Raw genomic sequence first — 13776 nt, 5'->3', positions numbered from 1 at the left:
ACGTTTATATTTAGCGCATGTAACCTATTCTTAGAAAATATGTGTTGTGTCAGCGTCCACGCACAATGGATCATAGTTTATGTTGCGTGCGTCAGATTTAGTTGCGACGTACCTCACGCAGAAATACGGGAAAATGTGTGGGAAGTGTGAGCGAAAATAGCGTTTCTTGTCGATTGTTGTGCAATGTAAAACAATCACAGCGTAATAACGTAGCACACGACGCATTTCCCACTCGTTTTAGACAATAGAAATAACGTCAGGCGTGCGTCAAAGTTATTGCGAATTTGCAATCACGCGCACATAGTTCAATGTGGCTGCCATTGTGATTATGCAAAGTAAAATTATGTTGTATCTTGTATGTGCAAAATCAATAAGGAAAGTACATTTGCAATTGTAGGATTCCAGAATTAAGAAGATATAATTTATCCCTTATCTTTATTCAGTACATTGCGATTGATTGAGGGGGAGAGATTTTCAGATTCCCAAATTGCTATTTGTCGACGGAAATAATTCCATCGCCTGATAGTCCGCAGTTTCTTCATACAATTTTCCTGATTATATGGGACAAAATAGCTACTGAAAATTTACCTTCGTTTTTTCATCAGTGACATTCACCACATTGCGAATTTGTAACAACAAACGGAAACTATTTTGAAATTGGAGAGTTGAATTTTTTTATGGTAAAAATTACTGCTCTTTAGATTCTTCAAGAAATGCTTCACGAAATAGATTATGACGGTGACGGCGTCGTTTCATTAGAAGAATGGATACAGGGAGGACTGACTACTATCCCATTACTTGTACTACTTGGACTTGAAACTGTGAGCACAATTTCTAAGATTTCTATATTATTGATTTATCAAAGTCTTACACCACGTTTATAGCAGCATGTGGACGGCCATATACTCAAATCGTGTACTTGTTGGGAAGTACTTCTGCCATGGACAAAGGTTTGGTCAGGCGACAATGTAAAAGTACAAAGACATGAGTTTGAATAGCCGTATTTTCACGGATTACTCAATTTATCACACAGTTTGTGAGTTGATGAACATAGATAGGCATTGTGGCTTACTAAAGCTAAATCTCAAATCTCACTATTCTTTTGTAGTTAGGTCAGTGCAAAAATCACGGGCGCTTAACGTAGGGTGGTGCAATACTTTTTCTATAGGTAGAATTTGTAAACAACTGCCATACGACAAAAGTTGTAGAGTCGAGGAAAATTTACAATTGAATCCGACTTCAACTCCGGGTCATAAAAATTTTTCCGAATACTCCTTCGAACTCGAAGATATATTCAAATTATGATAACAAAAGCATCGGCAAGCCTATTTTAATAGACCGTTATTAAGAAAGCTTAGTGAAAGTGCTGCATTTGGAGTTCCCGAAGAAAAATTTTGACTTTTATTATTACAATTGAGACTTGAGAGTATAGAATTCCGACTACCGACTCCAAGCAGTTGACAAATTCGACCTAGCTCCAACTCCAGTAAAAACATATCACACTGCGACTCCACACCCACGCATGCGACGATGATCTCGTTCGGGAAATACTGTCCGCTCGGTGGCACTCGGGATTCACTGAAACACGTATACACCATTTTGTCTTGTTGGCTGAGTCAGACGCAGAACACCAACGCTACAGTTAAAATTCAAATGGTTGATCAATGGTTACAAGTTGGCACCGCAAGACAAAGATACTATGTTTAAACAACGTAACCTCTCCTGTAATAAAACCGAGAAATGCCTCAACGAAAAGACTTCGGTTATTCCATAAACATAGTTTATCCTTATGTATCAGTGTGTTGCTTTTTAGAGTCTTAGTCAGTTCGGTATAGGTATGGATGAATCATATGCACCCTATAAATGTATACTGTATAAGATATTTATAAACAGAAAACTTGGGTATTTTCAAGATACTCAATAGCTCCGTATCTACCACGGGGTTCTGTTGTGCTTATACTTATCCTTAGCTTAGCACTTCAATATATTTCGAAAAAAAATATGTCGGTCTCTCTAATAAACGTACCTAATAGCCTCAAGTCCATCAGTGGCGCTGTAGTGCTTGTATTTAGCCTTGATGGAAGAAAAGATGTGAAAATTCACATTGTTTGGGATACCTATTTCTATCAAAATAACAGAATTTGGTTGGTGACGACCACTGACGAGAGTTATCAATCGCTTCATTTGGTGGCTTCGGTCTATATTACACTTTGTCTCCCTTTCGTTCCTTTTGCAAGACTTTAACCTTATAACGTAACAAAAATTTTATAAAAAAATATTTTGTAGTATAAAATAAAATTTCTGTTTATGATTCCAAGTAAATTCCTCGCTTTTATTACAATTTTCATCACTTTCTATACTGCAAGATTACTTCAAAATGGAACAATGCAACAAAATCTATATATTGTCATAATTTTTGTCACAATTACGGGGACTTATTTGACCCTGCCTACAAGATAAAGTTGAAAACAAAGGGAGGGTCAAAGTTGAAATTATAGTAATAAGTTCCTATCAAGCAAGTTACATTCTAAATTTAGTCTCCTTCAGCCTGCTTATGACGTCAGAAAGCAGTTATCCAACGCGATTTTGTTTTCAAACAAGATAGTATCGCCAGGGATATTTTGGTCTGAATTCTTTATGTTGATATTTTTTCATATACCTTATCAAGCGTGGGGTGTTGTTTGTAAAGCGCGTATCATATAGGTCACATACTTGATTTAGTCTTGGCACTTTTAAAAATTCTTAGGTTTCAGGTTGTAATGAAGATTATAGGCCAGGGCAAAGATAACGAAGGTCGGCTATATTTAGAACTGTACTAACGGCACGCGGTCTTGAACAAGCCCTTTCTGGAATTCCAGTTAGCTTTAATACAGACCACCTCTTTCACTTTACTCATTTGTTTATAGTGAGGCATGAATGCCAGAACCTCTAATTTACTTAAATTACATTCTAATAAAAATGGACTTACATCAGATTATGTCTATGCAAATGCCGATCTTAAATTCTAAACCGACATTTGCGTCATCGTAGATGCTTGAGTAAAACCGATGCTTGAGTGAAATGCAAGTGATGACATTCAAAACCAAACTTTATCAACATTTTTTTAAATTCTATTGTTAATACCCGTGTCTGTTGTATATCATTTTTGATACGAAGCGCTCTAAACACAGCAATTGAGTTTATATCAAATTTTTGCTTTTCTCCTAATATAAAAATGATAGCAACCCTAATATTACGTCTCAGTTCGGAACTTGAGTTTATAATTTATTTTACGCTCGCTAGGATGTTATTTGAAAATTTTGGTAATGTCGATAATATCTAAGATTGATATGGAAAAAATGGTCAAATTTTATATACCCCTTCGATTTTGTCGTGCATCATACGGCGCTCCAGAAGTGGGTGTATCAATACGGAGGTAAAAAATTTTGTTCGCCTACTTTACATCAAGTTGTGTAAAAAGACTGATTACTATGGGCAAGGGGTATATCTACTTGGCCAACACAGAATGTCCCCGAACTCGTAAGAGAACTAAAATAAGGAAAACCGGGATAAAATTATGGCCTAACCCTGACCTGGTACACACACTACAGTATCTCATCCAAAGCTCAAGAGTCCTTTCGCTGTTGTTTCGCTGCGCCAAAAATCATCGACGACAGTGCTTTTTGGTTAGTATTTCTTCGTTTTCCTCCAAGTACTATCCCCTAGGAATTATTTCATCTTTGGGACAGTGGTCGATGGCTCGGCATAACCATGCTGTTATCGAAAGCAAACGAGATAGTGTCTACTAAGTGCGTCATACGGGCCGTAATAAATTGGTTTAAATTAATTTACTGTGATGGAACGAACCAGCAAGCGGCCATTCAGTAGCTTCGCTTTCGGAAGTTCGGGCATTGTTTAGAGCAGGCGCCTGCAACATTTTTGGGCCATATCACTAACTTTATACATCATCCTGCTGGGTCACACGAAGAAACTTACTTTTCACATGTACACAAGCAGCGGGCAACGGACAACGGCGAAATATATAACGCTAAACAAACTATCGGATTATGATTTTATGCTCGATGGGGAAAAATCTGAGTGATGAGATGGGCCACGTTAAATGGCTTAGCTGTTAAACACTGCTGGTTTAGAGCAATGAAAATCATAAAAAGCATCATCATCATCATAGCGTTGCATTTTATAGAACCTTCGACTTGTTCGAATTTATGTAGCCTACATCTGTATATTATTTAATCGCATTACAAGCTTACGCAAAATGAAAGTAATTCTAATAAAAGAATTTAAGACAAATTTTTTGAACACAATTCAAATATACTACATATTTTGAGTTTTATTTATTTTTAGATTAGATTCAACGATAAATAGTAGGAATTAATCATTTTTTGCTGTGTAAGCAACAATGGTTGCCTTTTTCATCGTGACTTTACAGTTTTGCATATTGAGGGAAATAATCAAAAGAAATTGCATTTTTACCTTCTGATAAAGACAAACTATTCTGAATCAGAATGTTGTTCCTAAAATACTTTTATGTGCTATATTTGTATATATTTTCTGAGAGTCGACCATAACGCAACCGCATAGAGTTTAGACCGAAAATCGCTAGTCATGGATTTCTGTAATCTTGGAACGCATAATTGCTGTTTCTATCTTCAATTTTATTATATATGTATGCATTCATTAACTGGATGTCTGAAAAACGTCTTGTCTCGCTTTTCTCAAACTTGGTCTGCACTTGTGCGACACCTGTCCTGATTGAGTGAATCTCACTTCATGAAAATACTCTAACCTTATAGGTAGCACGAAACCGACCTTATGCACAAGTTACATAATGTGCTAAATATGGGGAAGGTGTTTTACAATTGGTATATGGCATTTTTGGATCGCCATTGTTTTTATAAGTTTCACAACAAAGTTCTACAAATCCTGAAACTCATTTCACACACAATATTTCATAATTTGTGTTACGTGTTAACACCGTCATATTTAAAAAACGTGTCTCTCTCTCTCCCTGTACGTTCTTGAAATGGTTTCCCAAAAATTGTCGCTTTATGTATTTTTATTCATATAGGACAGGGTCGTCCAGCCTTTTTGGCCAAATGGCCACATGTAGTTTACTAATAACTGCGCGGGCCACTTAATATAGTAGTTATGTTCTAGTTTTGCTACACTACAACAGGTTATTGAAAAAACAAACAATACCCTCACACCAAAATTTCACAATTATTAGAACAATAAAACTGTTGTTTCCCAACCATTGATGGAGTGCCATCAGTGGTTATTCCCGAAAGTTTTGCCAAAGACAAGCCAAGACGCTTGATCATTTTTATCACAGCTCCCAACAAATCAATGCCTCTCATCGTACCCTTAATAGGGACATTGGCTGCAAGCTCGTCGGTAATTTTAAATCATCATTACCTCCCCACAAAAAGATCGCCAACTCGCCAACTGGGTAGTAAACATGATGTCAAGTTTCCGCTATAGAGTTCCCTAGCTCTTCTACAGGACGAGTTATGGTCTGTCTTGACAGGCTATTTTTGCAAACACCTCTTTTATTTCCGGACGTAAAACATAGGCAACTCGAACGACACATAATATACACTTCTCAACGAATTCACAATCTGAGAATGGCTTCGATTGTTTTGCGATAACATCATATAGAGTAGTAAAAGACCAAGTGTGTAAGCGACTATGTATCGATATCTCCTCCCAGTTGGCTCCGATTCAAAATGGCACTCATGACTCGTTTGAAAGGTCTGGCAGAGCACATTTCATGAAAATAAACAAATTGTTTGTATCACATCTTTGTATACTACATCACTCGAAAAATAGTTTTACTCATTTTTTTTTATTCAATTCTGAAAAATACAGCGCGGGCCATTTAAAATGCTTCCGCGGGCACATATGTCCCGCGGGCCACGGGTTGGACGACCCTGATATAGGATGTACGCGGAGGTAAAGAGATGACAGTCAAATTAGCAAAACGATTTATTTGTCGATTAATTTATTTGTGTCTTTTATATCAGTATCGAATGTTATTTATAGCATTATCAACAAATCCGATTTTTTATTTACTTGTTTTATATAAATAATTCGAGTAATATATAATACCAAAATTTTTTTTTAATAGACTAATTTTGTACACGTATGCAACTTTGTGTATTTTGTGCGTTATCTCCCGACCTGGTTATGCCTATTTTGAAACTCTTTCGTTGCTGAAACATATATATTTTTGTTTCAGTATTATGATGATAAAATTACGTAAAAATCACAACAAATTAAGCGGAAATTTTTAATATTATATCCTGATATAAGCACTCATCTTTAATCGGTGACAAAAACAAATGAATCATACATAGACTGTTGATTCCCTTGATGCTTTAATTCCAAAGACTAATGTTGTCTGCGGCTTTTGTGACGTCATTATGAGCCTAAAATACCCGGATAAGAGGTACCCGATCAAACTCGTTAGTAATAATATACGTAGACAAATGTTTACGCCAAAATGTTTACGATTACCAGATGGTCCCACCCTAGAGATGTCCAAATCGAGGTAGTTTCACTGTTTGATTATACAATTTCAATTTCGAGTAATCCGAATAGACTTTCCTTAGGAGACAGCAATTACATTTAATTAGTTTCTAAAACTGGTTTTAACGTCACCCTTTTAGAGCGATAAATTGAATAGCAAACGTATGTTTCTTGATAGAGGAGTAGAAGTTTCCACACCTTGTAGGATGTGGAGCATGACGTCATGCTTGGTAATCTCAGCAGTTGGGCCAAACGGAGATTCATATAAGATAATGTGATTTATTTCGAACTCCGCGGTACAAAAATGACCACACACAAGGTTAAATCACGGGACATAAATTTAAGAAAGTTGAAAAAAAAACTTTAAACATGCGACTTAAAAGTACAGCATGGGCCAAAATCTGGGGTTAGAGTCCTATTGTTATATCACGCTATTAGGAGTCGCACATTTGACTTTCAGCAAAAGAAAAATATTCTCGTGCCAAAAATTTTTTTTCGAGAACTTCCACTACCTCAAAGTTGCTTTCCTGATCGTATACTGACATGAACTGCTTAAAGTCCCACGTCAGCAGGTATTCACTTTCGCTCAATTCTACACTATAATGATTCATACTTAGTTCAGTAGTTCTTGTAACGGCGCTCCAGAAGTGTGTGTACCAATATGGAATTGGAGGTAACTATTCTTTTTCGCCCACTTTACATCAAGTTGTGTAAATGGACGGAAGCCTATGGACAGGGGGTATATTCACTTGGCTAACACAGACAGTCCCCGAACTCGTAATAGAACTAAAATAAGGAAAATCGGAATAAAATTATAGCCTAACCCTAACCTGGTACACACACTATACGGGAGTACCCTTGTCACTTATTGGTCACTCATAATTTCGCTCAGACAATAATCCCCTATATTTCCAAGTGAGTGCGCGTCACCTCTCTCTAAGAAAATTTCCGTATAAAAATATTTTAATTAATTGTCTTACGCTGAAATTATCCATTTATATATTAGTTGCTGTCTGTTTTAGAACTTTTCATGTATATGTGTACCGACGTCCAAAGAATATAAAATTTGCTAATATCCCTGTAAACTCGCACCCTTTTGCCCCCGCCGAAAGCAGTCTTACAATGAAAAAAAACGACCGTTATATAATCAAAACACTTATTTAACGCTTGGGTTTGTTTGACCCCTCTTCGGATGTTATGTGAACCGGTGTCATACTGTCATCATATTATAGTGTTTACATTTTGTATTAGCGTAGATCAGTGGTGGGATTCAAATTTTTGTCAGCCGGTTCCATCACAAAAGTCATATTTTTTCAGCCGGTTCTGTTACAAAAAGTTGTTGACAATAACCAGTAATGCTAACCGGTTCGCTGATCTCAAAAAATTCCGATGAGACGGTTCTATAGAACCGGTGCGAACCGGCTGAATCCCACCACTGGCGTACATGTATAGGTTCATAACAACATTGGAATAACAAGATACGCCTAAAATTGTCTCGTTTTGGACGTCACTGTCGGATTAAAATACACAAAAATATTCTATGTAATAGGTATTAAAGATTTATCGTTCACACAACCTGTTTATTAAGATTCCTGTTATTTATAATTGACTGTTTCAGCCATACATCCAGGTTTCTATGTCATTCAGAAACAGGTTACTCCATTTGAAGAAAACAGATAAAATTGCTTGGATATTTGAACTGTTAAAATGATACTTTAATTTGACTGGAATCTGTTCTCGAGAGAAACTTTGTTAAAAAAAATTTTATTTAAAAATTATAAAAGTATCTTAAAATAAATTATTGAATTAATTAGTTGATCAATTAAAAACGACGATAATAACAGTTGTATTTTATGAGGCGTTTTTTCTTTACCCCCAAAACTAGTATTTTCCAGAAACGGTGTGATCTTCCGGTTTGCGTTATCCAATTTATTATACTATGCATGACGGGTTGAGCGTTGGGTTTTGACCCCCGAGATCTATAGCCTGAGGTGCTAAAATAGTTTGGTATCGATTTGGCTAGAGGGGAATGTGTTTTGGTTTATTACATTTTTTCAGAACGTTACCATTGGTTTTATATTACGGTAAGTACTCTTTCAATGTCACCTTTGGAAAACACCTGAATTAGTATAACTTTCTCCGAGACGAATATTTTTCACCTAACATATTTGTTCAGTGTTTATATAATATAGTCGTCTCACCGTTATATTATACTAGTTTGATAAGTGTCAGGCTTCTCAATGCCTGATTCTAACCCTAAAATACTGGTCGTTTGCTCTTTCCTCCAAGATAAAATTGAGAAATCAGAAGTGCAACTGACTGTTAAATAAAAAAATAAAACTTTGGAAAACACCAGAGTTAGTATAACTTTTTCAGAGACGTATTATTCATCACATAACATATTTGTCCAGTGTTTATATATAGACGTCTTACCGTTCTATTATACTAGTGCAACTGACTGTTAAAAAAAAATATGATTAGTTGTTGCTGTAAGCCTGTAATCGTTGAAATGTGCCATAAAAAAATTGTTTGGATGTGAGCCAAAGCTCAATTTTTTCCAAATTTAAGCCTGAACTCTGAACCTATAGCTTGAAGTGATAAACTGATTTGCTCTTTAGAAATATTTAAAAAATTTACTGTAGTGCTGTTTAGTATGCTTTTGTAGATGTCACAAAGTCATAGAATGTTGTCTTTTATTAGTTTATCTGTCTAACTTGGTTAAGTAATTGCCATGTTCATCCAAGCATCTCGACGCTGACGTAGATTTGAGGTGACGCATCTCATACAATTAAAATTTTAAACAGGAAAATATTGTTTAGTTTTCGTATATATTTCTGTTCACAAGTTGTGACGTCTTCGATGGTCATATATTTAGACATGGAAGACGTTGGTGTAATACTGACTAAACTTTCCCTTAAAATTCAATGGAAGGAAACTGTGTCTTGCAGTCTGGACGCACGACACAGGACGACGGTAATGCACAGAAAGCGGTTACTCATTCTTCTATTTCTTCTATATATAATATAATACGGTTTCCGCGGTTACTGACGTACTTAGTCCTGTAGACTAATTCTGATCGGGTCATATGCGATTATTTGAAAAAGAAACTCAAATTGCATTGTGTCTCATATGACTACCGTAACCAATTTAACCTAGTTTCAAAACCATATTTTCATTTGCAACACGAAGTAATCAGAATATTCAGAATTTCACATTCACATATAAAATGAAATTCAGCATATCAAAGGCAATCCAAGCGCTCATCTATAAAAAGATTATACTTCACATGTTAACCCCATTTATTAACGTTGTTCTTTTTTTTAATCCTGTATCCAAACGGCTGAAATGTTCTTACCAAGTGTAGTGTCCAACACCGAAACCCGATTCGAAATCATTTTGATTTTCTTGAGTATTGTACCTGATTGTACAATTCCATTAACAGATCGTAATCATGTTTACCCAACATATGAGAATGAGATACTTATTCACAGAGATGTTTTATCCAACTTTTCCAATTTTGGGTTTTGTTACACTGCATAATCTATGTTGTGCCATCATAACAACGACACTGCCTAATATCTCAGGCACATTTACCATTTTTTTTTAAATTGTTACTGTGTTATAGACATAGATGTGAGCTCCCATCCATTCACTGTCGGTACACCTACACGACAAAAAATGCTGGTGAAGGTTGTTTTCCAATAACTTCATTTATGTGGAATTCACCACCGCATTACTGTAACTGTTTTGAGCCTTGCGTCTGTACCTATTATAATGCGTTATTCACGTTATAATTCTTCATAGAGTGTCAGCATCTCTTGATACTTCAATGATCGCCAGGTCAGAATTTATTTTTTTTCGTATTTGGCTGAGCACAAGAAATACGAAATCGACCAAAAAGAAATCCACGTGGTGGCGAATTTTGTAAAATAAGTGAAATTTGATGCAAACGACAAATGTTTTTGTTATAAACGAACAAGTGCTCCGAAAGGAATTTCAAGCGACACACGCTCTAGAATAAGGGCTAGGATGTGCTATTTTCGAAGCAAATATTTTCGACTATCTGTCCATTTTAGGAAATATCGCCGATGAAATTGATATCGATTTTCTGTTTGCATTGTAACACAAAATATATGAAAATTTTCTACCCGAAATAAACCAATTCAATTAACTTATATAAGTGGATTTAATGAACAATTTAATTGCAATGGGTGTTTGTACCAAAGTATATACAAAAACAAACAGTGATCGTCGTCACCGTCACGCTGTTTTGACTTGCTTTCCTTGGATTTTCGATCAAATAAATATATTTTGCCTGCTTTGATTCGTCATCTTTTCTCCAAACGTTATTCATTTCGAAGTCATCAGAATGGTATAAATACCAGACGTCACATTCAGAATTTAACAAAGTCAGATTATGGAACGCTGGTGACGAAAATATATGAGGAAACTCAACTCGAGTGGGCACGATATGAATAAAATTGAATTACATTGAAAGATGTTTGATTACGGTTGTTTAAGTCTTATAGTTTGCTTATAATCTTATTCGATTATATATGAACTTATGCGCTTAGTCAACTTGCATTTTTGTGAAACAAAAGTTTAATGTTTTTTTCTGAATTTGTATAATTGTATTACTTTACTTATTTGTAGTTTTCATTTATTACTACATGTTCTTACTACAATTTCCGACTTACGCAAAATTAGGACTATGTATATCCGCTTGTTGAAAACCTTGTTGAGAGAGAAACTATTTTAGAATTAAAAAGTATATTTTGTGACTATCGAGAGACCCATGGATCTCAACAGATATAGGCGAGAAGCATCAACCGGTATGACTTATATCTAATTACAGCGCTGTTATTCTAATAAGCCGATAATCCCAGTTGATCCTTCATTTGACCTAGACTAATTATTTGGTAGGGTTAGGGTTATTTAAGTTGTTCTCAACCTTTTACTGACTGCGTACCACTTTTGTGTTTTTACTCTGGCCGCGTACCACCGACAAAACTCCCATTTGGGGTGGGAAACAGTGGCACAAGAAACGCGCTATGAGATTATTTTATGTGGCATTACATCCATTTAAGATCTGCGTGAAAAGTCCCAACGTATTAATTGCACGCAAAATCGCGAGAGAATTTGCGTCGTCTACCGTCAGAGCTGAAAGGCTTCGATCATCGCCACCATTGAATTATCGCAAAACTCGAACGAATACAATTTTATTGGAGCTAGCCGCTATCAGAAATTGCCTAACCCAATCTCCAAATAAATTAGCCTAAAAACTTAAGATTATGCCGATCAGCCAATATACAGACATATACATCAGGTAGCAATAGTAACGTCTGTATGATGTATTAAGGCGCCTATCATCAGAGTATCTCTATACGCGTCGACCAATCCCGCCAAACGCTTCATTCGTTGTCGATTTCTCAATGGAGATGCGTTAACGACATAACACGTTCCTGGGGCGGGGATTCGTTTTAGGTGGGCAGTAGCGGGCGATGTCTAAAGCCCAGGACTGGTACTTCTATATACCCGTTCAGCAAATACATTCAGTATGGGGAAAAAGGCGTTGCCGCCATATTTTAGCCAACTCAAAAGTTAGTTGTTGCAATAGTTCAAAGCTGCTCGCGTACCACTTGAAACGCTCCAGCGTACCACAGGCTGAGAACCACTGGGTTAGACGGTCTTAGTTGAGGTGGAGATTCTACAGTTGGTCTAACTTGGGGTGAAATTTTTCTTCAGTTGGGTACCCTGGGAGGGAGGTTCTTCAGTTGATCCAATTATTCTATCGAAAATTAAGTTCTAATAAAATTTGCTGTTATTAATTTATTACCTTATAATTTATTCTCAGAGTAATATGTCTTCCAACGTTGACGATTTTCTCTGCAGCAATTCCCCAAACCAAACCGGAAAAGCCCAGGACTAATAAGTTCTAATAAAATTTGCTGTTATTAATTTATTACCTTATAATTTATTCTCAGAGTAATATGTCTTTCAACGTTGACGATTTTCTCTGCAGCAATTCCCCAAACCAAACCGGAAAAGATAATTGTATTAAGGTGCCTCACGTGATTTGAAGTTGCAGTTTTTAGTATTTTTTAGATACAGTACTAATATGACAGTCTAAATAAGCAAGAAGTATTATTTTAGTTGTAGTTGATTTTTATTTTGCGTAACAACTAACACAACGCAAGTACAAATGTCCTGTTATTTTTTCCCCGATTGTTTTTCTATCATTTGCTGTTTTCAGTGAGTGTGATAATTGCTTTAATTAGTTCCTAGGGAAGTGAAGAGGCACTAAGTTAGTTTTCTTCACTGTGTATACGCGGAATCACGGATATTCCATCGGATGTAAATGAACTCAAAATTGAAATTAACTCAAATGTTTTTAATTGAAAATAATAATGATAAAAAAGATCAGCAAAAAAGAAATGGGAGGGTCTGTTTTGCGTTTTTGTTTTGAGCACGTCAGTTTTTGTTGTTCTTGATATATGTTAAGTTGCTTTGTGTTCTTTTGTAATATTGTCGCAATCGGACATTGTGATTTTCTAGTTTTATCGTAGCAGATTACGTTTACGTTTGAAAGGTAGCCGGAGAAAAACCTGCGACGCAAGGACATGAATGTGCTGAATATCAAATATACAACCACGAAGGGAAAATGACTAATATGGGCACTGCAATGCCAGCAAATTCCAGACAAATATTAAAATAATTGTACCAAATGCCAAGGAGAATTGTACCCAATTTCATATGTGTCTGTGGATTAAAGAATAGTGACATTTTGGGTGAAATATCGGACTCAATTTTGACACGGAGGAAATTTGAAAAGTACTAAAATTAGATTTATTAGATTATGTATCAGGCCTGTGCTGTCAAGAAACACTTTTTAACAACAACAACACATTTGCAAAACGCTCAATAGGCCACATCGCGTTCAATAACTGAAAACTCAATCGCACGCATATCTAACTCAAAAGCGAATACAAGTTTATTTAAATTCGACATAGAAAATTAGGAGAACATAAATCTACTTTTGGATAACTGTAATAGAACGACAGGCGTTCTTTTTGGAAATTAGTAGACGATGAGCCGCGTTGCGATTACTTATATATAACAGTCATTGCTGGGCATTATTATCATTTATATGAAAAACAAAATGTGAGAATATTTGCAAAGGCCGATTTTGAATTACGATTGAAGGCTTTTGGTCGAAATATCATCTCACGGAAATTATACTATTATATT

At 35.8% G+C, this 13776-nt stretch overlaps 1 protein-coding gene across 5 annotated transcripts in view; it reads left to right on the top strand.

The window, feature by feature from the left end:
- The window catches only part of LOC120341806 (diacylglycerol kinase beta-like), a 55703-nt gene that overhangs the window by 24883 nt on the left and 17044 nt on the right, over window positions 1-13776 (top strand). For all 5 annotated transcript variants that reach the window (XM_078111182.1, XM_078111184.1, XM_078111183.1 and 2 more), the window contains one exon: window positions 702-821. In XM_078111182.1, the coding sequence (XP_077967308.1) occupies window positions 702-821 (120 nt within the window). The remainder of the gene's footprint in view (window positions 1-701; window positions 822-13776) is intronic.

Source organism: Styela clava, chromosome 3 (genome assembly GCF_964204865.1).
Source record: "Styela clava chromosome 3, kaStyClav1.hap1.2, whole genome shotgun sequence".
NCBI classification, from domain to species: Eukaryota; Metazoa; Chordata; class Ascidiacea; order Stolidobranchia; family Styelidae; genus Styela; species Styela clava.
This window is presented reverse-complemented; position numbering and strand designations above follow the sequence as displayed.